General features: G+C 49.9%; 1 protein-coding gene and 1 long non-coding RNA gene across 3 annotated transcripts in view; one reads left to right on the forward strand and one right to left on the reverse strand.

Moving 5' to 3' along the window:
• SLCO3A1 (solute carrier organic anion transporter family member 3A1) overlaps window positions 1-18,293 on the forward strand; it is a 244,468-nt gene extending 226,175 nt beyond the window's left edge. The window contains exons 9-10 of the mRNA XM_023529008.1: window positions 9,632-9,874; window positions 17,687-18,293. Of these exons, the coding sequence (XP_023384776.1) occupies window positions 9,632-9,874; window positions 17,687-17,769 (326 nt within the window). The 3' untranslated portion in view covers window positions 17,770-18,293. The remainder of the gene's footprint in view (window positions 1-9,631; window positions 9,875-17,686) is intronic.
• On the reverse strand, window positions 694-1,778 carry LOC111738051. Of its 2 annotated transcripts, none has more exons than XR_002779663.1 (3): window positions 1,753-1,778; window positions 1,173-1,366; window positions 694-736 (listed from the first exon to the last, which is right to left on the reverse strand). It is a non-coding gene; the product is annotated as an uncharacterized LOC111738051 (long non-coding RNA). The 2 variants fall into 2 exon arrangements; XR_002779662.1 differs by having other exon boundaries at window positions 736-778.
• Window positions 18,294-27,301: the final 9,008 nt, after the last annotated feature.

Genomic DNA, 27,301 nt, shown 5'->3' on the forward strand with positions numbered 1-27,301 from the left:
AGGCAGGCAGGCAACTAGCTAGCTAGGGACCTAAGTAACGGTAGGAAGGTAGCTAGCTTGCTAGGGACCTAAGTGAAGGCAGGCAGGCAACTAGCTAGCTAGGGACCTAAGTGAAGGCAGGCAGGCAGGCAACTAGCTAGCTAGAGACCTAAGCTAAGGCTGGCAGGCAGGCAGGCAAATACCTAGCTAGGGACCTAAGCTAAGGCAGGCAGGCAGGCAGGCAACTAGCTAGCTAGGGACCTCAGTAACGGTAGGAATGTAGCTAGCTTGCTAGGGACCTAAGTGAAGGCAGGCAGGCAGGCAACTAGCTAGCTAGGGACCTAGGTGAAGGCAGGCAAGAAGGCAACTAGCTAGCTAGGGACCTAAGTGAAGGCAGGCAGGCACCTAGCTGGCTAGGGACCTAAGTGAAGTCAGGCAGGTAGGCAACTAGCTAGCTAGGGACCTAAGTAAAGGTAGGAAGGTAGCTAGCTAGCTAGGGACGTAAGCTAAGGCAGGCAGGCAGGCAGGCAGCTAGCTAGCTAGCTAGGGACCTAATCTAAGGCAGGCAGGCAGGCAACTAGCTATTTAGGGACCTAAGCTAAGGCAGGCAGGCAGGCAACTAGCTAGCTAGGGACCTAAGCTAAGGCAGGCAGGCAGGCAACTACCTCGCTAGGGACCTAAGTAACGGTAGGAAGGTAGCTAGCTTGCTATGGACCTAAGTGAAGGCAGGCAGGCAGGCAACTAGCTAGCTAGGGACCTAAGTAAAGGCAGGCAGGCAGGCAACTAGCTAGCTAGGGACCTAAGTGAAGGCAGGCAGGCAGGCAGCTAGCTAGCTATGGACCTAAGTGAAGGCAGGCAGGCAGGCAACTAGCTAGCTAACTAGCTAGCTAGGGACCTAAGTGAAGGCAGGCAGGCACCTAGCTAGCTAGCTAGGGACCTAAGCTAAGGCAGGCAGGCTGGCAGGCAGCTAGCTAGCTAGCTAGGGACCTAATCTAAGGCAGGCAGGCAGGCAACTAGCTAGCGAGGGACCTAAGTAAATGTAGGAAGGTAGCTAGCTAGCAAGGGACCTAAGTGAAGGCAGGCAGGCAGGCAGGCAGGTAGCTAGCTAGGGACCTAAGCTAAGGCAGGCAGGCAGGCAGGTAGCTAGCTAGGGACCTAAGTAAATGTAGGCAGGCAACTAGCTATCTAGGGACCTAAGCTAAGGCAGGCAGGCAGGCAACTAGCTAGCTAGAGACCTAAGTCAAGGTTGGAAGGCAACTAGCTAGCTAGGGACCTAAGTGAAGGCAGGCAGGCAACTAGCTAGCTAGGGACCTAAGCGAAGGCCGGCAGGCAGGCAGGCAGCTAGCTACCTAGCTAGGGACCTAAGCTAAGGCAGGCAGGCAGGCAACTAGCTAGGGACCTAAGTGAAGGCAGGCAGGCAGGCAGCTAGCTAGCTAGGGACCTAAGTGAAGGCAGGCAGGCAGGCAACTAGCTAGCTAGGGACCTAAGTGAAGGCAGGCAGGAAGGCAACTAGCTAGCTAGGGACCTAAGTAAAAGTAGGAAGGTAGCTAGCTAGCGAAGGACCTAAGTGAAAGCAGGCAGGCAGGCAACTAGCTAGCTAGGGACCTAAGCTAAGGCAGGCAGGCTGGCAGGCAGCTAGCTAGCTAGGTAGGGACCTAATCTAAGGCAGGCAGGCAGGCAACTAGCTAGCTAGGGACCTAAGCTAAGGCAGGCAGGCTGGCAGGCAGCTAGCTAGCTAGCTAGGAACCTAAGTGAAGTCAGGCAGGCAGGCACCTAGCTAGCTAGGGACCTAAGTAAAGGTAGGAACGTAGCTAGCTAGCTAGGGACCTAAGTGAAGGCAGGCAGGCAGGCAGCTAGCTAGATCGAGATCTAAGTAAAAGTTAGAAGGCAACTAGCTAGCTAGGGACCTAAGTGAAGGCAGGCAGGCAACTAGCTAGCTAGGGACCTATGAGCTAAGGCAGGCAGGCTGGCAGGCAGCTAGCTAGCTAGCTAGGGACCTAAGTGAAGTCAGGCAGGCAGGCAACTAGCTAGCTAGGGACCTAAGTAAAGGTAGGAACGTAGCTAGCTAGCTAGGGACCTAAGTGAAGGCAGGCAGGCAGGCAGCTAGCTAGATCGAGACCTAAGTAAAAGTTAGAAGGCAACTAGCTAGCTAGGGACCTAAGTGAAGGCAGGCAGGCAACTAGCTAGCTAGGGACCTAAGCTAAGGCAGGCAGGCAGGCAACTAGCTAGCTAGGGACCTAAGTCAAGGTTGGAAGGCAACTAGCTAGCTAGGGACCTAAGTGAAGGCAGGCAGGCAGCTAGGCAACTAGCTAGCTACGGACCTAAGTGAACGCTGGCAGGCACCCAGCTAGCTAGAGACCTAAGTGAAGGCAGGCAGGTAGCTAGCTAGATGGTGAACTAAGTAAAGGTAGGCAGGCAACTAGCTAGCTAGGGATCTAAGTGAAGGCATGCAGACAGCTAACTAGCTAACTAAGTACCTAAATGAAGGCAGGCAGGCATGCAGGCACGCAGGCAGGCAACCAGCTAGCTAGGGTCCTAAGTGAAGACAGGCCGGCAGGGAACCAGCTAGCTAGGGAACTAAGTAAAGGCAGGCAGGCAGGCTTCTAGCTAGCTACCGATCTAAGTGATGGCTGGCAGGCAGGCGGTTAGCTAGGTAGTGACCTAAGTAAAGGTAAGCAGGCAACTAGCTAGCTAGGGTTGTAAGACACAGCAGGCACCCACTAGCTCGCTAGGGAGACATGTGAAGGCACGCAGGGAACTAGCTAGGTAGGGACCCAAGTTAAGACCGGTGGGCACTGCGTGAATGCAGGCTGGCAACTAAGTAGGTAACGAAGGGACAGTGCGGAGGCATAAAACATCAGAGCACTTACTGTGAGAAGGTCGGTAACTTCTATGTTTCCAGGTTTGTTGATTTGCATCCAGCTACCTATCTATCAATCCAAATTCGATCATGCAGATGGGAACCTACTAGGTAGGAAGCTCGAGAACGAGGACATGTAGACCACACTACCTTAGTAGGAATCTTAGTTTGAGTAGGTAGGCAGGCAGCCCACTCGGAATGACGGGTGCAGGCCGGATACTTCGAATCTGTAAAGTAAGTTGGCAAGTGAATCACTTGTACAGAAACTAAGTGTTTTTGCCACGTCCAGCTGGAGAGTAACTACTAAGTGGAACCTGTTTGGGCAGGCTGCAGGCGTATAAGGTGGGAAGTAAGTGTGGAAAGGGTGACAACTAAGTAATAGGAACCTCATTTGGGCAAGCAAGTATCCAGAAAGGTAACTAATTTTAGGATGTTTGAAAACATAAGTGACAATATGTAGCTTCTATAATGTGATGCCAAGATCGTCGTGCGCGTTGTTCTAAAGCAGTTTTACTGTCTGCCCTGAGAAATCCTACTCTTTCTTAAGTATATTTTAACTTTCATGACTTTGATCCACAGGAAGAGAGTTTTTCATCATGTGCCCCCACATAAATATTTCATGAATAGCCTGCAATGTATGTGTTCTGATACCTTCTATGGTGTTCTATTCCATGTTTTAAACATTTAGTCATAAGCCACTGTATTGATTTTATTGCCCTGTAAGAGTCATAAATCACAGTTGGAAAACTCTGCTTTAGAAGGATACATCGGTTTCATCTTTTAAGTAAAAGTGGCCAATAAGTCTTTGCCTTTATCCTGATCTCGTTTCCTGCAGCACCCAGTGAGAGTAATCACCGTGATTGTTAATATGGTTCAAGCAAGGAATCATGTTTTGTGACACTGTCAACCTCTACTTGACACCCTGTGTCATGGGGACACGATGGGGACTGCACAGTTTAGTGTGACGAGGTGTGGAGTTAGGAGAGGGGCAGCCGGTCGGCAGGTAGGGAGGAGAGGACAGACAGCGTGTGCAGACCCGGAGCTTCTGTGGTGGAGAGACTACGTGTGGGGCTGAGCGTGGCCTAGTTGCAGGGCAGCCTGCTGGGCAAAGGCATTTGGGAAGGTGAGCCTCAGGGTGCAGCCCTGTCCTCAGGCGATATTCCTGAGCAGACTGGTGAGCTACTGCAGAAGTGCATCTTAGAGACTTCTGGTGTGGCTCATGAATCATCTGGGCTCCTGCTGTGACATCTTGAATATAAAGAAATTCTATGTGCAGGAGAGAGAAGTGAACCAGGGAAGGGTGCTTGGGAAGAAGCACGCACTGAGACCCCAGCGGTGAGGCCATGCACCCAGCCGTGGGGTGCTGGGGAGCAGGATACCATGGCTGGAGTGTATGAAGACCACTTACCTGGGCATCGACTTGCGTCTTTAGCAAATATTTACCAAGCACCAAGTATGTGTCTGACCTCCTGAGGTACCTGCAGGATCTACTTACCAACCTGTTGCCAAGGTGACGCTGCCCATTTCGGCCCCGCTACAGTCACGCGCGCCTAGCTGTGCATCTGGCTCTGCCTGACTGACCGTGTGGCCTCTGGCAGGTTATTTAAGCTCTTTGAGCCTCAGTGACTTAACCAAGGCACCCAAGTATGAAATAAGAGCAGAACATCTCTCCTGACTTCTCAGATTTAAAAAAAAAAGAAAAAAAAAATTGAATGTCAGGTGACCAAAGTGGCTAATGTCAACAGTCCAGGGTTTTGTTTTGTTGTGTGTTTTTTGTTTTTGGCACTGCTGAAGCAGCGAGGCTCATTAATGCCTTTCAAGAGAAAAAAAAAAAAATGGTTGCCAGCCCCCTCGCTGGCTTGTGCTGGACATAACAGCAATTCTGTCAAGTTGAGTGGAGACTCCGGGCATGAATTGACATCTCCTCAGTTTAAGCCGGAGAGGAAAGGATCTCTTTGGAAATGTAAATATCAGAGTTTAGCTTTAGCTTCCATTTTGTCCCAGAAAGGAACAGGAATGTATTTTGCTTAAAAATGCCTTTCAGTTCACCTGTTTGGGTTTAGACCAAAGAATGGAAATAAGTCCTGGCCTTTTCAACCAAGGGAGTGAATTAAATAGCAAAGACGCAAGACCCTGAGGTGTAATCTTTGTTAACAGATTTCAGGAAAACAGAGACAATCTCTTTAATGGGGCTGTAATTTTTGTATTGAAATACATATGGCTGCAATTTGGCCCCGAGTGTAATAGGCAGTAAGATTTAATCCTTTTAATATTCTCTGTAATTGCACGTAACAGCACTGAGCCTCTGGATACCCCGTCCAACATATGGTGGTTTCCCAGAGGCCCAGTGGTGGGGAGGAACTTAATGCCTATTTCACCCATGAGTCCCTTCCCAGGAGGCAGAGAGGGAGACGGGAAGGGAGAGGCTTGCTCCCACAGGCTGGGAGGAAGAGGAAGGAGAGCATTCTTTTTAAGTTTCTAGAGAAATACGACACCATCATCACCATCCTCCTTACTCCTTAGGTTACTGAGGGCATGTCAGAGCGGAGATGCTCAGAGCAGAAACAGGCTCCTTACCCACATGCCCTGCATTCTGAAAGCAGCTGATCATCCTCCAGAATGACACAAAGCATTCTCACCAGGTGAGATGATTAGCTGAATCTCAGCTGGGGACACGGCTAGGGGCCACATCTTTCTCTGGAGATGATTTCGAACAGGACAGTTTCATTTGTTCGAATGAAAAGCGAAGGAACAGGAAAGGAAGCAGATGCGTTGAGCGCCCACCGTCTGAGCGTTCACAAAGCCTAGCTCGTTTAATGCCTACGGAAACAGAGCAGGAAGGCATTGCCGAGCTCATTTGATAAACAATGAAAGTAGCAGTAACGTGGCCAGAGTCAGAATCCAAAGCCAGCTCTCTGGTTCCGAAATTTCGCATTTCCTCCCCGCCACCCCCCACCAAGCAACTTCCAGATGTGAGCTTTCTCTCTGAATAAAGGCATCTCATCTCTCTTCCTGTAGCAAGTACCTGTCGACACTGCTGGGGGTATTCTCCACATACTGTTTGTGTGCTAGCAACAGTCTCCCAGCCTTCTCTGTGCCTCAGCAGGCCAGGAACGGGGAAAGATCAGAAACCCTTGTGCATGTGTGTGTTTCCCCTCCACATTTTGCAAAGATCAGAAAGCTTCCACTATCGAAAGCTTCAAACCCTGGCTTCCACGAGCCAGTTGTTCCCGTGAGCTTAGCAGAAGGGTAAAGAAAATGTTTTCTGTAGCTCGGCAACCCCTCATAAGAGCTCGAAAATCTTCTTAAATCAGCCCGCTCTGAATTACTAAGGAGGTTGTTGGGTTTGGGGCTTTGAAATATCGAGCCTGAGACAAATAATCTCTCTCAGCCTTGGTTTCTCTATAGTTAAAATAAGGGGTGTTCCGTGGTGTATAGGGAAGGCCCCGTGCAGTGCCGGGGTGAGCGGGGACTTAATAGATAGACCTTCCGTCATAGTTGGCATACACAGAAGTTGCCTCTGGTGTCTGGGGGACCAGCATCTGGCAGGGTCTGCCCAGGATGTTACGTGGCCCCAGCTGAGTGATATGCACTTAAGAGAGAGAGGCTTCGAGTGAAAATTAAGCAAGTGGAACTCTCGTCTCTGTGACTCATCGGATTAAGTTCCAGAACAGCAAAAGCCTCCACCAAAATGGATCCAGCCAGTTCTTTGTCTGAGGGATTCTCCACACACGTGTCCTGTTTGAAATCATCTCCAGAGCTTCCCTTTGGGAGAGAGTTTTAAGCCCATATAAAAGAAAAGATGAATTTGGCAGAAAGGAGAGCCAGTCTTTTCTCTATTCAGAAATACAAAAGCGATGTCTAGAAGGTTATACTTACGGTGTTCAACCCAGAATTTATTCTAAACTATCTCCCCAAGTCCCCTGTACAGCAGGAGTAAGGTAGCAGAACTTCTGGCCTTATGTTAAGACCAGACCTTTGCATAACACTCGCCTCCTCCTTGTCAGCCCTCGCCTTGATCCTGACCAGGCAGGCGATATGAGTTCCGTTTTAAAGGTCAAGAAACTGAGCCAAGAAGAGATGGAGTGACTTGCCCTAAGCTTTCAGCTCCTTATGCTAAATGGTCTTTCATCTCCACCACGAATACTCTCCAAAAGATTGACTACGATACGAAAAATTTTGCCAGGCCCTTACCTTTCCCATTTCTGTATGAAGGCTTTTCAGACTCTTTCCAGGGCTTTGTCATCTAGTCGTAGAGCTTGACGGTGGGCAGGATAGAAATGACACTTTTAGCTCATAGAAGTAATGCCCTACTTTAAAGAGAAGTCAGTGTTATAAAATCCTCACTTGGTTACAGGTGCATGAAGGAGGTACATATTGACATTGTAGAGGGATACATGGTTTAAAAAAGTATTCACGGTTCCTTTATATTGCAAATTTCCTTCGACGTGCTTAAAACATGACCTGATTTCCTCGACGTGGATTTGCATACAGCTCAAGGCATCGTGCGCTATGGAGTAGGGGCCCCTGGACTGCCAGCTCGTTCGCGTGCCAGACCTTTTACCAGAAGTGTCATCATCTTAGCCCCTCGGTGCCCAGTGCCCGCTGAGGCGTGGGCTAGGACAAACCGCAGGGACCTCGGGAGAGGCTGAAGAAGAGGGAGGAGCATTTGGGAGCTAGTCACGAGCTAACAAAACTCCGAGAAACAGAAAGGCGAATGGGAGCAAAGAATGCCATCGAGCCATGGGGATACTCTGGCCAAACTAGTCTCATTTATCCCCAAGTCTATCCATCATTTAAATTGGCTCCCCATCTCCATTTCTTTAACTAGATGATGGAGTGCGGCTAAGTTTCTATTATGCAGTTGCCATGGCAGCTCTTGCGGTTGGCTCTTTTTCCATGAAATCAAGAAAGGCCCTTTTTGGGGGACGGGGAAGAGGGACACTCACCGATGGGTCAGGACGGTGACGAACACCTGGGCGGCCTTTTGGGCGGAGACTGCTGGGGACACGTGAGAGTTTCCATCCCCCAAAACCAACCCGGCCTGGAAGCTGCCAAGAGAAAGCAGGTTGTGTGGGGCTTTGAGCCTGGAGTTTGTTTATTTAATCAAAGCTGCCAAGGAGGTTTAATGAGGTTTCAACTAAAATTCCTTCTCAGGGGGTTTTCCCTTTGGGGTGACAAGCCACAGAGCTGGAGAGTGCTAAGGATAAGTGCCCAGGCGCCTGGGCCTTGGGGAGCCGGCCGCTCTGCCGAGCTCATTAGCACTGGTAGGATAATGTGGTTGGTCCCTCTCCCCCCATTCCAGGCCTGTGCCACCTCCTTCGTTAACCTTCCCACCCAAGGTCCCCGATAAGGGGCCCGTGACCAAGGGGATTCTGCTGTGCATCGAACACGGGCATTCTTGTTCTGGCCGTGAACTCCCTGACTTGTGGCTGTGACTTTGTGGGTAGGTGTGTTTTTCTGGACTAAGGGTCTACATCTCATCGAGTTCTCAGAGGAAACTGCCTTATTAAAAAGTGAAACTCGGTCCAGGGCTGGCCCTGGGAAAGGCACTCTGGACAGTGGCTCACCTGGGCAGTGGGATCTCAGGTGTGTCGCCGTCTGCTCTCCTCTCCAGAGATCACTTCCTGCTTCTGAGGTCTGTCACAGAGGGTGGCTGGCACCACATTCTGGCCACGGGCGGGGACACTGTCTTCTGAAACGGTTCATTAGTATTAATGACCCATCCACTGCCAGAATCACATGTTGGCAGTTTTATTTTCATGATGCTGATGACCAAGCCCCACACCAAACCCTCCAATTTCATTGGCCAGTCTGGGAAGAGACACCACAGGTGATTTTCATGTACAGCCAGGACTGATGACCACCGAGCAGGGTTATCAACACAGAGTAGCACGGGCGAGCCGAGGGTGGTGGAGAGTTTTCGGCTCACCCCTGTTTGCTAGTGACTGGTTGTAGGTGCCTGAAATGCTCTGTCGTAAAGGTTTTTACAACCCTTTCCCAGCTCAGAAAGCAAAGGATCCTGATCCGGTGGTAATCTCGAAGGGAAGGGAAGTTGTCGGTATATGTACAGGTGTCTCCATGTTAATCTAGACACACACATATGCATCATGTGTGCATGTGTGCATGCGCTCACCTATGTGTGTAAACACACACCAAAGATAGAATGTCCCCATGTTCAACTTCTGGTCCCTTCTGCTTCCAACTCCCTTCGCTCAAGTTCAAGCACAGCCCCAGAAGCCCCAAGCAAAAGAACAATGCGCAGAGCACAGTGCCTCGCCACATTTCCCTCTACAAGGTCACACTTCTGTGAGTGACTCCAAGCACGTCTCCTCTCAAGGAAGACTCTCTTCCTGCCCAGATTCTCAGCATTCGCTGCCATCAGCAACAACAGCAGCATCTGCCATTTGTTTTGTGCCTACTGTGGGCGAGGCGCTTTTCCAAATGCTTTCCGTGGATTCGCTCAGTCCACCTCCACGGAACTGGGTAAGGACTGATGATTGTCCCCGACGTGCCGAGGAGGAATAAGGCACAGAGGGGGCTAAAACCGGCAGCACAGGTTTGGGCGGTAGGTAAAGGGCAGAGCCGGGATTCGAGCTCAGGGAGTCTGGCTCCCGACAGAGACCTTTCACTGTGCGGCACGAGCTGAGCAGTCCTGCCGGCTCGCACGCGCACGCACACGCACGCACACGCACACGCACGCACACGCACGCACACGCAGAAGGGTCGCCCGTCTCTGCATCGCACCAGCCGTCGGGCCCAGAGCACTAAACGCTGTTTTCCCTCCGACAGGCTTCATCCCGCCTCCCCTCATCTTCGGGGCCGGCATCGACTCCACCTGCCTGTTCTGGAGCACGTTCTGCGGGGAGCAGGGCGCCTGCGCCCTCTACGACAACGTGGCCTACCGGTACCTGTACGTCAGCATCGCCATCGCCCTCAAGTCCTTCGCCTTCCTCCTCTACACCACCACGTGGCAGTGCCTGAGGAAGAACTATAAGCGCTACATCAAAAACCACGAGGGCGGGCTGTGCACCAGTGAGTTCTTTGCCTCTACTCTGACCCTAGACAACGCGGGGAGGGACCCTGTGCCCGCAAAGCCCACGCATAGGACAAAGTTTATCTATAACCTCGAAGATCATGAGTGGTGTGAAAACATGGAGTCTGTTTTATAGTGACTCGAGGAGGGTTGGACTCTGTATAGTGATCAGAGGGTCGTTTTTCCTACAAAAAGAAAAAAAAAAAAAGGTTTTCAAAAAAACTCCACACATACACACACACACGCACACGCACACACGCACGCACACGCACACGCGCACACGCGCACACGAACCTTGTCCTTTTTCTCAAAATCAGAGCCAGACGGGATTCAGAATGAGGAGAGTATGGGATCACGTGTCTCACGTGTGACGTGCTGGGGCTCAGAGCCCGCTCTTTGAAGCCACCTCATGGGGATTCAGGATGCCGACAGCTGCAAGCAACAGGCACTGCCAAATTCAGGGAACGGTGGTGGCCAGCTCGGAGGACGGACGTTTCTGGATATACATACACCACACAAAAGTTTGTTTTTTTTTTTACAGAAAGTCTACTAAAAAAACACAAGTCGACAACATTGCCAGGATAAGCACTAGTGACACACCCTGTGCCAGCCTCCCGTGGGGGTGGGGCGGCACGCAGGTCGGAGGAGCGGAAGTCCCCTCCTCTCTCTGACTTTCGCAATATGGGTCACTGTGTAGACCACTCACCCAGTCTGCATGAGGTTCAAGGCCCCAGAGTTTTCTCAGCGATGCTAACGGGTGATCATGCTGGAGTCTGTAATTGGCACCTCTCACCAGCTCCACTTCCCTGCTCAAGACTGAGGGCCCGAGGGGGAGCCGGGCGTGGGGGGCCAGCACCTCACCTTCCCCCCCTCCCCCGAGGCACCTCCCCGTGGCGGGCGCCGCCTCCCCCAGCCCCCCCAGAGTGACCTCAGGAAGCAGAGGGCCTCGCCTGGCTATGACTGACCTCGCTCAGAGCCGGCGAAACCCAGCCCAGTCCAAGTCATTTGCTTATATTTGCCAAACATTTTGCCATTTTTTAGGGGAAAAAGAAAAAAGAAAAAAGCAATGCATATGAATTTCAAACTGTTGTATGTATAATCCTCTAATACTATTTTTAACTACTTCTTAATTCTGTGTTAACCCTTCAGCCACTAACACAGTTCTCTAGGCCGAATTTACTATGCTGGTTGCTTTTACGTTCCTCCTTTTTTTAATGCACCAAAAATATAATGTGATTCAAGGGATGCAATTAATCTATTGTAATTTTTTTTTAATCATTTTACCGTCATTCAGATATTCTGTGAAAACAAGAATATACAACATGTTACAAGGAAAAAAAAAAAAAAGCTTGAAAAAGAGTGTGTATATGCAGACTGCCTTTAAAAGCATCGCATCTGAGACAATGGGGATAATGTGATGAATTGCAAATCTGCCTCCTCGCTTTATCCCCCATGACTCAGTGATCACTGTCACAGGTGGCCCTTTTATATTCACGCTTCACGTTCCCTTTCAGCCTGTGGAGGAGACGCGCTTAGGTGTGGGTGGCATGCATGGGTGCGGTGCTCCCGGGCAGAGAGAGAGAGAGAATGGCTCTCTAGCACAAGCTGTGGTCTCTGCAATAACGAATAAACCCACACGCTCCCGGAGGCGACCGCGTGTCCGATGCGCGAAAATGCCCATGAGGCTTTCGGGGTCCGTGTCCAACGGAGACGCCTTTGTCTGCGTGTGTTTTGAAAGCATCGGCACGTCAGACGGGTAGAGAACACACTGGTCACTGCTCGGGCTGAGGATCATGGGAAACACCTTACAGCCAGGACACTCAGCCTTATCAAGCCACTTCCATAAGGGAGCAGAGCCTCTGTGAGAGCACACGCACGCACACGCACACGCACACGCACACACATGGCCCAGCTCACCTGCCTGTCATGCTTCTTCAGTGACCAGGCCTCTCGTGACCCAGGGAAAGGACCTCAAGGGTTGTTGGGCCGGCTGGTTTGCTTTTCCGCCTCAGATGTGTATTTGCAGTCACCCAAAGAGGGGAGACGAGAGTCGGAGGCGAGAAGGGTGTTGTGCCCAATGTGTACCAAGCGCTGTGAAAGGGGCAGTTTGAGTGACAGCCCAAAACTAGAGAACGTGCCAGCAAGGAAGGATGGCGCTGGGGCACTGGGGTCGGCGCGCGGCCTGTGGCAGGATGCTTCCGAACGACCTTTCCCCCGGAGAGCTTCCGTCTGTCCTTGTTCAGGAAAATGGAACACTCGTCACAATGTCACCCAGTAAAAAGTCAGATTGTTCTCTCTGTACGGTATAAAACGCGTGTGGCCTGTCACCCTTTACGGGTTTTTAGTTTTGTTTGGAAGTCGTCTCTCTCTCAGAAGTCACTGCCGTCACGCATGATCACATAGCGCTCTGAACTCAGTGCACACACACCGGGGCCCGATGACCTAGTGTCTCGTGGGGCTGTTTGCTTTTAAGGTTTTGAAAACTCTTTGCCTTTTGGATTTTTGTTTTCCCTACGATTTTAGGATGGACGAGAATGTTAGAATGAGAAAGGAAGACACGGCCGAGGCTCAGTAGTATCGACAGCTGGATATAAGTTTAAAGTCCCCTGTGGCAAGAAGGCGCTGGAGCGTGCTGTGGGCTTTTAAAAGTTTTAATTTCTCTTCTATCCTACAGAACGGGAAACCTAGTCTAGTTTTCATGGTTGGTGCGTGCTGCCACGCACCGTTGTACCTTCCGTGCTCGATCCGGCCCCTTGGTTGGTTGTTTGGTTTGGGTAGTAATTTCCTGGTAAGATTTCCCCTGGACTTAGAGAAAACAAAAATGGAAGGAATGGAATAAACTTAGAAAGTGATTTCTCTGCTGCTACCAACTTTTCTGCCATCTCGGATGAAAAAGTCTTTGCTGCCACTTTTGACAGACTTGTAACTCCTGCGGATAGACCCAGAATTTTTTTTTTTTTCTTATTTTTTATTTTTTACCAAAAGGATGTCTCCATGTGAAGTAAACACATCTTGTAAGCGTCTCTCTGGGGGACGCGGTTTCCTGTCTTCCTTCAGCCGGGGCTGTGAAGCTCTAAGGTGCCCTGGGGACATTGCCACTCCAGGCTTTCCTCACAGCTCACGGAGCGAGAGAGGCCTCCTTTCATGGCTCCCTAAGGAGCCTGCCAGCAGCGCCTAACAGGCAACACAATAAGGGGAACCCAAGGGCTTCTGAGGGATCCTTATCAGACTTTGCGATGTCTTCTGAGCAGGAAGGAGCGTGTCTCTCCATAAACATCTCTTCTCTCTCTCCATCTCACGATGGACTAGCTTCCTCTAGTGACGGTTTTCGAAGTTCGGTTCGGTGACAGTCCTGCATTCAGATCCCTGATTCTCCCTCCCTGTCTCCAATAACGACCCAGAGCTTCCCGCACTCAGGCATGGCCACCTTGCCCATCCCTTGCCGCTGGGGACCCCCGCAGAAGCAGTTGCTGGCTCCTTTCCTGCCGCCTGCTGCTCAGATCCCGGGATTGCGGTGTCTGCCCCGAGTCCTGTGTTCCGAGCGCGGCCAGCCAGCCCTCCACCGCCGCACTGAGTCAGCGTGGAGACATCGCTGTGGCCGATCGCACAGTCAGGAGCAGAGGGAGGAAGGATAAGCCTCTGTCCCGGTCGGGTGCAGTGACACTATTTTATTGTTGTCTGTGTGTCGGGCTTGGTTTAGATGAGGGGAGAAAGCCGAGCAAGCACAGTTTCGGACCAGCAGAGAACATTTGCTGTCTCGTGCTGTCCCTGCCTATTTCAAGAGCCCGCCCAGGAGCCGGACAAAGTTCCAGATGCACAGTAGAGGCTCGGGTGCTCCTCTGAGTTGGCGGCACTGCCCTCTCCACAGCCCCCTGTCCACTGTGGTCTGTGGTCCCCTTTACGTTAGAACACGGTGCCACGGTTTCCAAGAGAGGGTGCTGGTGAACTTGGAAAATGAGGCACCTAAGTATGGGCCGGGCCCTCCTCCCCTGCCCGACCCTCCTCGTTCATTACACCCCACCCCTCCCAACCCGGTCCCGATTCGTGAGTTCAACACCGCTGCCAAGACCTAACGTCTTAGAGAAACTGGCCTTGAACGACAGCCAGGACCCACAGCCCCCTGGGCGTTCCTGTTGTTCGGGATTAAATTGGTAACACAGAGGACTCTCTACCTGGCAGGGTAGCAGGGAACGTACTTTTGTTCCGATGCCTCTCCTGAGGCCTGTTCCCCGTGGTAACTACCGTGTGGGATCCACACAGCCACCCAGCCACGCCCCTCCTTTCTCACGTTTGTAGGTGACCTCAGAGTCATTATGGCAGAGAGGACACGCGCTAAAAAAGCCAAAAACGGGAAGCTCAGAAAAGCCAAGGTTCTCTGAAATCTGACTGCCATGGAGATAAGGTCAGGACGCACACACGCACGTGCACGCACACGCGTGTGCACATGCATACATACATATACATACACACACACACACGGGCCTGTGTCGTTCGCGGTGCACTGTGAGAGCCTGGCGTTTTCGAAGCCTGTATTTACTCATTCGTTCCTTTACGAAACTGTCGCCTGTGTGACACACATGTGAAAAAGGCACAGTGCCGTCATCTAGGCGCTCACAAACAACACAATGGTGAGAGGGCAAGGGCCACCGGCGCGGGTGCACAGACTTCCTGTAAAGGGCCAGGTGGCAAATGTTTTAGGCTTCGAGAGCCACGTCATCGTGACAGGACAGTGGCCCCAGACAAGGTAGAAATGAGGGGGCGAATAAAGCTTGATCTGCGAAGACAGGCAGGCGGCGGCTGGATGTGGCCGAGCTCTGTTCTGGGCACAGGCTGAGGTCTGGAGCAGCGCAGTGTGTTTGTGGGGGGAGGGGGGCGGGTCATGAGTTGGAAGGTACCTTGAGCCAGGTGTCCATCAACTATCTGGGTCTAACTCAGGTATCCCATTTTTCCAAGAAGGAGGTAAGTGGCCCTTCTCGTCAGGGTTTACAATCAGAGGCAACATCATCTTTCTCTTGTGTGATGAGGGGAATTTGAATGTTACGATTGAGCCCCGTCTCGCTCTGACCCTCCCTCTGCCGTTCTGCCAGAGTAATCCTTGCTTCCTAAGGGGTGGACATGGGCATGGGAGATGTAGAGACGACCAAAAAGAAAAAGTGAAACCAGACACCGAAGCCTATTTCACATTCCCCTGCCTCCTTCCCACCCATACGAAACGCTGAATCTGTGAAGCTAATAGGTAGGCCAGGTGGGATAATTGGTAAGCACTAATAACTAATAATAGTAGCTAACATTTGTCAAACACTTACTATGAACAAGCTTATTACCTGTATTAGCTCATTTAATCTCAACAGTAGCCCTGTGAGTCAGGAACTGTTATTAGCTTTACTTTCTAGGAGAGGAAAATGAAGCTTGGAAAATTCCCAGAATTGGCTCCAGGTCACAAAGCAGAGTGGGGATTCAAACCGAGGTTTGTGAACCCGAAGCCCATGTTCTTAGCCTTAGCCTCTGTGGATACTCGCTCCCCACCGGGCAAGATGGAGGGATCCGTCCCCACCTGTAAGGACCCGTCCCCACCTGTAGAGACTGCCTCATCAGACTCTGGCTCAAATGGACTATGGGACCCCACACACCCTCGAATGAAATAATCAGGACGCGGTGACAGCTGTGCTCTGGGGACCTCTGTTCTTCCTGTTATTCTTGGTCTTAATCTCAGAGCCCCATGGTCAGTTTCTGTGGGGTGTTCTATCAGAAGCAGACAAGTAAGAGGAACCTGGAGATTTCTGCACTATAGTGTACTTCCCAGGCACTGAGAGGCTGGGAAGTCACTCCTCAGTGCTGGTTGCCAGCTCCACACAGGAGACCCCAAACACCTGTCCTGCCTGGTACCTCCGCGGGTCACAGCGTCGACCTCAGGACCTCATGGCCTTCAGACACACTGGCCACTGGTTAGATATGTCTTACTCTGTTACAAGATGCTAGGCTTTAAGAAACAGTTCCCAGACATTTCTATTTTTGTATTAATGACTCAGGTCAACGATCAGTAGTTAGTTGATGATTACTGGAAAAAATATTCAGAATTTATGCTAAAGCAATCATGTTCTTTTACTATGAGCAAATGGAACAGTGTAGTAAATTCTCTGGAGGTTTAACAGTCCGTAGGTTGAGACTCTACCATCCCATTAAATCTCCCTGAAATTATGTTTTTTCTTCGATTCAAGCTAACGTAACAGAAGATATCGCTCATGAAGACGTACTTGTCAAAACCATTTGATTTTTAGAATCTAAGGTCATAAAAGGAATTGGAAGACATAACATAGGCAGTTTCATGACAAGAGGAACCCAGCCCACACACAAACAGCACAGGTCCAGCATCTCATGGAGGGAGGGGGCTGGGGAGTTCAAGTTCACGAAGGGCCCGCTACACACGTGCCAGGTGCCGTAAGCCATGACCCCAGCAGCTTTCCCACACCAGCCCAGTGAGGTACGTATGTAACTGCTCTCCCACTTTACAGACCAGAAAACTAAGGCTCAGTAAGCACAAGCTTCCCAAGGTCACGCGGCTAGTTAGAAGGTCACCAGAGCCAATGCCAGGTCTGCCTGACTCCTGAGCCGGTGCTCTGTCCACGGCACCACACGGCCTCCAAAGGGAGAGCACAGAGCTGGCCTCTTCGGGGTGAAGCCAGCAGGGCATCCGCTAGCGGGAAACACTCTCGGAACCTACAGTTTCGCTGAGAAACGAGCCCAGAGCTGGAGGGGAGAAACTGCAAAATTTTGTCACAGGTATCTGAGATGAGAATAACTCTTTTTTTTTTTTTTAATTTTTATTTAATAATTAAACTTGGGAGACCTTTAAAAACACTCCTTCCTTCTCCTGCCTTAGCCACATCAGGAGTTTTCCAGCCACTGGATCATCCTCTGTCTTATTCTGCACTCAAGAACTGACCCCAGCTCTCCTGCTTCCTTCCCCCACCCCCCGCTCCCCAAACCCCTGCCCCCAAGGCTTCCGGCCGAACCCCAAAACTACACGAGCTCCAGCTTGTGAAGCGGAGGGAGGATGTGCCAGATTCGGGCCACTTCCATAAACCGGAGCTCAGCCGCCAAACCCTGACGGGAGTGAGTGACATTTCCGTCCTGTCACCTTTTGTCCCGTGGGGTCAGAATCTCATGGCCCCGCCGTGCCTGTCGCTAAACGGGGAAGTTGAAAGTCCCAGGCGATGGGACCTACACCGCTTGTGAGTCACCCCAGGGACGCGCTGGGTTTTCAATGTCTATCCTAGACGAAGCCACAGCACCTGTGTTGGAATTGTGGCACAGGCTTAGGAATCCGAGGAGATGGTTTGTGCCGGCACGCGGCGACGCTCTGTGGCCGAATGAAAGACACTGGTCCGCGTTCTGGAGGAGGAAGCATGACGTCGGGATGCCAGTGGTGTTTCCCTGGCTCTCGGCCTCCTTTTCGGTAGAGATGACAGTGACAGAGGCCTAGGACACAAGGTGTGTCCCCGGCGACTTGTGTAAGTTAGTGGCTGGGATGTATCTCGTTCGCCCCCATAGGAGAAAGGTCCGCCTGAGTCGGGGTCTAGGTGATATGCTTCTCGGAGAGCTGGCCTTCGAGAAGGTCTCTGGGCTTGGAATCTGTTGCCTCGGGGCTGCGTGGAGCGAAACCCAGCGTTTTTCTGATGTGACTTCCTGCTCCCGTGCGTTCCACTGCAAAGCCACGATGCTTTATAGGCGCCTAAAAAAAAAAGTAGGAAAACCAAAAAAGACCGACCTTTCTTTTTCCTCTTGGCTCTTTTTCCCTCCTCTCCTTTTAGGCACAGAGTACCAAGGCATTGAGACCGAGAAAGCCTGCCCCGAGTCACACTCACCTTCAGAAGACTCCTTTGTGAGACGCTGAGGGCCTGGCCCTCCTTCCTCCTGCAGAGAGAGCAGCCTGTCACCGCCCACAGACCTCGCGGGCCTGACTTAGTGTGCTCCGCCCCGCCCAAGAACCCCGGGGGGGCCCTGTGCGAATTATCCCGCCAGTGTGTGGTCCTCTGAGGTGGCTGTGAGCAGGAGTCCCGCAAACCCTCGGAGTAGGCATTCTTCCTGGGTCACTAGACAGTCGTGGTGACCTGGTACGCAAATCCCCTCCTGCCCATCCCTTCGGTGGCTCCGACAGGGATGACCTGCTGACATGCTTTAGGAAACCCCCTCTCTAGAACGCTTCTCCGATTGAGGCATCATCCCACAGCTCCGAAATCAACCGAGGCTGGATTTTAGGAGGAGGGGGTCAAAATCACATACTCAATAGGTTTTTGAGTGTGGTGTTCTGTATTTTTGCAGCTTATATTTTCCAGATGAGCCGTTTAGAGACATGTGAGAAAAAGTACATACTGTACAATTGCCGAACGTTATATTAAAAGCACTATTTTAATTCTTCCTCTGTCTCGTGCTGTAATCTCTATTAACCCCCTTTTGGCGTCTTTTGGTAGAATGATCCTAAAAGATTCTTTACGGGTCATTTCCGGCTGTGCGTGTGTGGGGTCTGTATTTACGGGCTTTGCATTATTCAAAACAGCACGGGCTCTGGAGTCAAAGCAGACCTGGGTTCGAATCCGCTCCCAACACTCGCTGTTGGTGCTCCACCGAGCAAGTGACCGGACCCCCCCGAGCCCCGGTTCTACCATCTGTAAAATGGGAATGTCTCCACCTGCTTCGTACAGTCGTGCTACGTCGCCATCCGCTTTTCCTGTTGGTTCTGTCTATAAACCCTGGGAGAGCAGAGAATGGCTTAATCTCGGGGTGTGCCGACTAGTACAACGCAGGGCAGTTGTTGTTCAAGATGCGACTGAACGAATGGACGATGAACAAACAGCCTTGGACCCCTCTGCCCGTGGGGCTTTGATTTCGGCCCCACGCCTCTGAGGCGAAGCAGCGTTTGCCTGCCCTTCTCAGGCCCACGAGCCTCGGCCTAGCCAGGCCTCTCCCTAACTGCCTGGCTCCTCCATGTCCCCAGTCCACTGGCTGGCCCCCTACCTCACGTGGACAGGGTGGGCAGGTTTTGATGCCGGCCGCTGGCACACATCTTTGTACCCCGTTCCCTCACGTCCTCGCCAGCCTGGATCGTGCCTTTGATCATCCCATCCTCCTTTGCGGTCGAGCTCTTCCGAAATCAAAGCCTGTCAGGCTACTATTATTTGAAGTCTCAGCCCTGCATTGTCTTTTTGCTTTGGGGTGCATGAAGTCAGCAAAAGGCACCCTTTGGAGATATTACCTTTCTAAAGCCCTATTACCTGCCCGTTGGTGTCTCGAGGACTTTTTTTTTTTTGCGTGGCCCCGGTTATTTATGTGATTGTTTATTTTTTGCAAAGCGACATGATTTATTCTCTTCGGCGTATACATCCTAAGAAAATGCCATTTCCACATCGTCTGTCCTTATGTGAAAAGATGCTGAAGCAGCTGAAAAAGTTAGTGGTTCCTCGCGGGAGCTGAGTTTCATTTGCACCAAAAATTTGGCGGGAAACAGGAAGGGGAAGGGGAGACGGGCTATTACTTAAGGCGTCTGTGTCTCTAGTCCCCGTTTTCACGTTCGTTTTTCATCTACAGTCTAATTTTTTTTTCTCTTGCTACCTTTTCCCTCGGGAGGGTGGTCATTTTTATAGGAAACTTATTTTCCCTTCTTTTTGTCTTAGCTTCACAAAGGCATATTATTTCTCATTCCGGGTCAACAGATTCATCCTTCGCCATTTAAGCAGGCCCACAAGAGGGCTGTTCGCACGGATCGTTCAGCCAACTCAGGGAGCATAGACAGCTTAGGCGAAGCCCCAAACGCCGTCTCTTCCCGATGTCTTAGCAGCAGCCACGGCCGCAGGCTTTGAACTGCGTATGCGTTTGGTCCATCTTGATCCACGTCCAAAACTTCAACTCGACCGTTTCCGCAGTTTCTGTGAGAGGACCAGTCATGCACCCGAGCCTCTGGCTCAACCCAAACAAGGGAACAGGCTGTTTTTGTGGCCTCGAAGGTGGATTCACAGCCACTAGCACATTGAGATTTACAAAAATCTGCTATTTGGGTTTTTTGTTGTTGTTGTTGTTTTTGTGTTTGTTTGTTGTTTGTTTTGGCTTTAGGCTTTGTTACTTGAGGAAATACTGCAACAGACCTGTTTCTAACCCTGCAGAGAAATGTCCACCGTTAATGCTTAGGGCAGGGAGTAACTTTTGCTTTCCAGGAAGCGCATGAGAACGTTTCTCAACCTCCCTGAATTCCCATATCCCCAGGCATGACGTGTGCACACAGGCCATCCCTGGGTCCCCAGAGGAGGGCTTCTCAGATCTTCGGCGTGTTTCGATAGGCATTTCCTCACAGGCGAACGCAGGGGTGAAAAGCAGAAGGCAATGCCGGGTGGCAAATGCGTGAGTCCGTCTGACCAGCCATGCAGATACCAGACTTGCACCTGAAGCTGACTTGGCAGAAAGCACCCACCTCCTTTGGAAAAGAGGCATGTTCCTAGGAGGTGTGTCTATGACATTGCTTGTCACTCTGAGAACTTGGCCGCCATCCGCGGCAAAAGCAGCTTCCCAAAGGAATGCAAAGTCAGGAGCCTCTGTCCTCGGGTTCACACCCCTGGGGGATGGGGGGGAAGGGGGCTCCTTCCTTTCTCCAGGTGCCTAACTCGCCCCCCACCCACCCTTCGATCTCTTTGGGGAATTCTGTAGTAAGGCCACTGTATTTTCATTGTAAAACCAGTGCTTGTTATGTTTGTTTTTTGTTTTTTTAAAGAAAAGCCCAAAGAAAATAGCAGTTTTTTCAGTTGTTGTTAAAACAATCATTGTCTAGCTCTTCAAGTTGTACGCAGATGATCAGACAGTACCACGCGATGCTAGAAAAGGAAACTCAGGCCTCAAGCAGAATATTGGGGATAAGATTTCATTTAAACTTGTGAGCGTGAGCCGGGAAAGAGCAAACTGTCATCAGTTATTCTCTCAGACAGTATCGGCGGGTCAGTCCAGAGAGATGTCACGAGGCAGCTGGTGGTGGGAAGAGGCGCAGAACTTAGACCCACGCTGGAGTGAGGACAGCGCTGTGGTCCTGGGAGGCACTCGCTCCCAGTCACTCCACCTCTAGGTCCTGGCGTCCTATGCTCTCCGGGAATCCGAGTTCTGGGGGAGATGGTTAGCATTCCCCCCCTATTTCAAACCCGCATGTGGTAGGTGCGAAGCAAGGCCATGGTTTTGGGTTAGTGCGGACAGGACTTGGCGAGCTCCTCTGCACGCCGTAGCTGGGGACACAAGGGGACACTAGGAGGGCTCGGTAGGAAGAGCAGGTGACGGGGTCGGCATCTCAGCCCAGCTGCTCACCAGCCCAGCCAGATTAGCGAGTCAAGTCACCACTCGATTTTAAGTGGCTGTAACATGGGAAGGTGCTGGCCTGCTTGGCAGAGGTGTCGTGAGAATTCAGTGTACGCACAGCCGGTGTCAATCGGTGAAACACGTGTTTCACTGAGAAGCCACGTGTTTCACTGAGAAGCCTCATCCTCAGCCATATAAGTACAAATCAAATTATGGTTACCAATATTCGCTGCCACTGTGCTCTTTGGGAACACTCTTTCCTGCTGGGTAGCTGTTCCCTTAATGACTTCTCAGTCAATTGCTTAATTTCTTGCGTCATTTTTACTTATTAAAACATCTTTTCACTTATTAAGACCCAGTCCTAACCATCTGAGAACTTCAGACACTCGGGCTCCGGGCCCCGGCGGGAAGGCAGGTGTGGTCCGCTGGGCCACACCCCCCTCCTCCTGCTTGCTCTCGTACCCCCATTCTTAGACAGCACTTTGGGTGTCAGGGCAGGCCTAGGGGGTACAGGTGGGATATGGGGAAAGAGGGAGGAGCCGGCAGTGCCAGCTTTTCTGAAGAGGGAAAAACACCAAGCATCGCCCAGTCCTGCCACACCGCCAGGTTATGCTGTCAGCCGACAGGTGGCACCCATGACGAATGACGGCCCCCTCGAGAGCATTCTCCCAGCTTGTCATAACGAACAACCGCCGTGCACCTGACCCCTGAGCGCCTCCTAGCCTTTGGGCAGCTAATTATTCGTAGGTTTCACGCCTAAAGACTATTGACCAGGAGCAGGCAGGGAGCCCTGTACTCCCTGAGACCCTGCGGGGAAGTCCGAGGGAGCCCTGTACGCAATCGATTCACAATCTAGGTCGAGGAAAAGCAAGCCGGCGTGTAATAAAAAGACCTCTAGGATTCACTGCACACTCAGTTGCTCATACTGAAAAATGAGAGGAGAGAGAGTGGTGAGAACTCAAGAGGAGAGAAGCCTAAACCCAGCGTAGCCAGACGGAGCTTTCCCAAGGAGACGGGGCCTCCTCATTTAAGCCTGGCAAGTGCCCTGCGAGAGAGGAGTCGTTTGATACCCAGCCTGTTAGCCTGGGTTTGAATCTGGCTTCCTCTACGTGCTGTCTCAACGACCAAGCTTTCCGCTTCAATAAGGTAAAGGTACCCACGCCCACTTTATGGAAAGACAGTGGGGATTCAGTGAGGTGATGTCTAGAAGTCACTCAGCGCCGTGCCTGACACCTGGAAAAAATCTCCGAGAAATGTAAGGGCTCTTCCTCTACTTGGGGACATAGAAGCACATTCATTTTGGCAGGTCGTCTGACAGAGGATTAAATTTCTAACGGAGCTCACTCGCATGGTAAATAATCATAACCGCAATTATCTCTCTGAGGACAATTATTCACCATCACCATTTGCACCCGGTGAAATTACATGCGTAAGAAGCAGAGTCACCTATTGGCAGATAAACATAATTAAATCGGAAGAATGACATCCAATGGCTGACTGGATTAATAAAAGTAATTTATTCCCCTGAGCTATTTCAGAAACGCTCCTCTGAGCTGGATCATATATTTTTTTTAAAAAGCTTGTACTCTGAATTCAAATTATGTATTAATTTCTTTTAAAAAAATCATCATGCATCCAACCCTTATAAACACCATGTGACCCCTGAAAAGTAACAGCTACGATGGTTTTATAAAACCACACACAGACATCCTCTTGATCTTGTATAATAACACATCTACAAAAAAAAAAAAACATATTTTGTGGTAAAGTCAATTGAGCAACTCTTTCAACTGAGTAATGTGTTTCCGGGTTGGAGAATTTTATTTTAAATCAGGGGCAAAATATATGATATGATGTGGTCATTTCACAAATTTAAACAGTTTTTTGTCCTTAAACTCTCAAGACATGTAATGGCCATTTGTAGATTTGGCTCAAAATAGCTTTAAAAATTGAGTTTACAAATTCTTTAACTCTGATGAACTCCACCACAAATTCGTAATGGGGTCCAAATATATGGACCCTGAGGGATAAAGGATTTTTCTTTGTCCTTTTAGGGGATATCCAATACTCTAATGGTTCCTATACTTAGGGACACGGGTCTAAGTTTTCGTTTCTAAGTCTTCGTCTACTGTTTAGCATGCTCACAGCCTTAAGACAACTGGTATCTGTTAGTGGCATGCATTTATTTGCAGCTCTTCACGTCTGAGTTTGGGTGGCAGAGTACCCTGGTGTACCTCTTAGGTGCTTGAAATCCTTCTGTGAGGTAGAGATAAGAAAGGCGTAGCACTTTCATTTTACCAGTGGAAAATTCCGAGGACAAGAGGTGTCTTTCCCAGCAGCGCTCACTTCACTCCTGTCACAGAGGGAAATTAAACCGCCTGGTTGAATCCCGAGACGGTTGCCAGACAGCCACCGGCTCGCACTAGCCTAGAAGAGCGGTTCGATCACTCCTACCTCTTGGCGCAGGAAAAACATTTGTCACGCAAAACGATCGCAGAAGTAAAAATGGGCACGATCGACATCTGCGGGACCCTGGAGAGGCCGTCCGAGTCTAGATCGTGGTCGGCTTTGAGAATTTCAAGGGGCTTAAAAACGCGTGCTTATTAATTAGCTAATAAGACTAAAGCTGAAGTGCAACCAATTGCACTTCAACTCTTTGGAAGACCATTTAATGATGTATCTAAATATTTACCCGAAACTGAAACTTTTAAAAAGATTCTTGTCTTTTTTTTTTTCTTGAAACTTAAAGTCATCTTTTCTACAGACCAGTGTGCATGGAAGGCTCGTCTCGGTAACTGGCCCATCAGTAGTTTTGTGTAAACATTAGTAATAGGCTGCACTGATATTTACCACTTCTCTGCCTGTCTAGGCTCAGATTCACGGCCATCCCTTATTTACAGAAATCTGCACATCCGTCTACCTGGGTGTGGTCACGTGGTTCTGTTGCTCGGGTACTGATGAATATAAACTTCCTATCTGCTTAGCTTTTGAATTTCTAAAAAAGCAACAGGCAAAGCCATAGCTACAGGAAAGGCTACACTCAGCCCCATTCATTTACAAAGGTCTTATTGCTTTATACTTACAAATAATCACAAGAGCAAAGAGCTGTCTCGTCCATGAAAGCAGCACACGCAGCCCATAAAAAACGCCTAACAGAAATGTGCATTACTTATTTAAAAACAAACAAACAAACAAACAAAAACCTGTGGAACCATCTTCAAAGACAAAAGTAATAGCTTGAAAAATAGAGGCTATTACTCTAGTCCAAGATTGGATGACTAAATACTTAGAAAATGTGATTTCTCTCCAAATGATTTCAACGACTTCACCAAGAAAATCTCAATAGGGGTTGCTATGGAACATCACAAACTGATTACAAAATTCAAATGAAAGTCCTCAAGAAAAATCCATGATAATTCTGAAAAAAATAAAAAATAAAAAAAGAATGATAAATGAGTTCTTCAAAATCAACGTGTTGATTAGACGCCAGTACTTAAAAAGGTGTGCCGTTTGCACAGGACCAGATAAATAGATCGAAGGCTCAGAACGGCATCCACACACAGACACAGACCTGTACGGAAACTTAAAATACGTAAAAGAGAGTGTTTCACAGTACAATGAAAACACTGGACTCTTCCGCTAATGGTTTGGAGAGACGATTTGAAAATGAATTTGATTCACTGACTCTCAGCAATGAAAAAACACAAATCCTACATGGCTTCCCTAGCCAGCAGTTTAAAAACTACAAAGATTTGGGAAAAAAAGGAGAACACATTCATGGTTTGGAGATTTTCTAAAAAGATCCAAAACATGAGAATCTGTACATAAGAGAATTGATAGAGTTGACTGTTTTAAAATTAAAACACCTGTATAATCTAAAACAGTATATACAAAAATCTAAAAAGAGAATACTTGAAATATCCATCATTGACAATTATTGTCAGAATACACAAAGAATATATATTTCAAGTTATTAAGAAAAAAAAAAAAAACAACCATTCTATGGGCTGCCTTTTTCATCATCTTTCCTGTAAATCTGATAGAAAACAGAACAACATGACCGGAAACTTCACGAAAGAGGAGACACGAATGTCCTACAATTATTCAAACTCGCTAGTAATCAAGGAAATACAAATCTTTAAAAAATTAAAGACCGTTTTCACCTATCAGGGTGGTAAGGATTTCTTTTGATAACATCTCCTGTCAGGGCACAGGGCAACTGCCATTCTCATATGCTGCTGGAGTAGAAATTGGTAGGGCGATTCCAGAAGACGGTTTGGCAAAGTCTATTAAAATTTCAAACGTTCACGATATGATATGATCCAGAAATGACATTTCTCAACACCTACCCTAGATAAGGGGCGGGGTGGGGACAAGGAAGGAGGTGCCACGGCACGGCAGGATTTGGGTCTTCAGGGCCCTTGGTGATCGGAAATTGAGTTCCTGGCCCCTCTCTCGTCTTTTCTCCAGACGGAGCGTGATCGGGCACTCGGCTTCCAATCCCTTTCACCTAACATCCCTGTTACAACCCCACCGATTCCCATGGTTTACATCCCACCTATCCTTCACCATCGAGCACGCACATCGTAAAGAACCAGGGGGCTATGATTAGCTCGCCGCCCTGGACTCACCATTCCTTATGATGATGAGGGACGGTGCCTCATCATGCCCGCCTAGGACTTTAGAGTTCCCAAGGGTTTTCTACAATCAGTTGTGACCTTTCTTAATTCTCCGACAACCCAGAGAAGGAACTGGAGCTGTGGGGGTTAAGCGGCTTACCCGAGGTGCCTTGACTGGTAAGGGATGGAGCGGAGTTTAAGAGGTGAGGGTGCTGTCCTCCAGGCTTTGAGTGTTTTCCCTCCCACCACATTAGATCTGTCTTTGTGGGGAAATTCGGAGTTAATTCCTCCTCTGAGGTGCAGGTGGATGGGTATGGGCCAGGACCAGTACCCAACCTGATACCAAAATTTCATTTGTCGAGTTGCTTGGATTGCATGGGCCCAGGGAGCCACATAAGATTTCAGAGGCCCTGGAGAGCTGGTGGACATTGTATCAATTCTCCGTCCATCCTTCCAAGAGACAACCATGATTTGTGCATCTGGCCAGAGAGGAGCCCCGGTCACAGGGAGGGCAGTGGCAGGGCAGGCCTGTCCTTCTCCAGTCAGTCGGAAGACATGACATGAGCCGGCGGTTTTAATGAGAATGGTGGGTTCTGGGGATCCGTAAACTTCTTTAGGTTCTTCCTGGGAAACTTTCTATTGTAGGATGGCTGGGGCAGCCAGCTCCTAGGAGGGTCCAGTGACGGCATCCACATCAGCCGTCACCACGTGCCTCCCTCTCTGCGGGTTCTGCCGGGCAGAGGGTGCTCTGTTCGTCCTGGGGTGTCTGAGACGTCATAGAGGTTGTGACATCTGAGACGCCTGCCAGAGAAGCAGGGAGATCCCCGGGCTGACTGCCCGCCCTGAGGCTCCACGAGCCTGGCTCACTTACACTCAGTGTCAAAGGGTCAGAAACGGCGGCGCTGGCAACAGCAGCGTGTGGACCAGGAAGTGTCAAAAAATAAAATAAACATGAAACGCCACTGACCGAACATGGCCAAATCCATGGAGATGCCGCTCAGAGATGGGCAGCAAAAGTTCTCTGGATTCAGCCTGCGTGTGTGCATGTGTGTGTGCGTGTGCGTGTGTGCGTGTGCGTGTGTGTGTGTGTGTGTGTCAGGGAGGAAGAAGTGGTCAGTGGTCACTGTCTTAGAAGGTTTAGTGGCAAAGGCCACAGCACTGGTCAATAGGACTTCTAGTGACTGTTCAATATGGTAGCCACTAAATGCATGTGGCTTTTGAGCCCTCAGAATGGGGCTACTGCGATGGAGAAATTTGATTTTTCACTTTATTTACGTGAACTTGAACTTAAATGGCCACTTGCATCTGGTGGCTACTCCCTGGACCATGCAGGCCTAGAACATCACACTATCCCCCGCTACGCACACACTTAAAGAGGAAGAGGCTGACAAATGTGACTGTCTCCTCTGGCAGAGTTTCTAGGTCAAAGGGCTGGAAAGTGTCCTGGGCAAGTATGAGTGGAGATTCCTCAAGAAACTG

Source organism: Pteropus vampyrus, unplaced genomic scaffold (genome assembly GCF_000151845.1).
Source record: "Pteropus vampyrus isolate Shadow unplaced genomic scaffold, Pvam_2.0 Scaffold34, whole genome shotgun sequence".
NCBI lineage: Eukaryota > Metazoa > Chordata > Mammalia > Chiroptera > Pteropodidae > Pteropus > Pteropus vampyrus.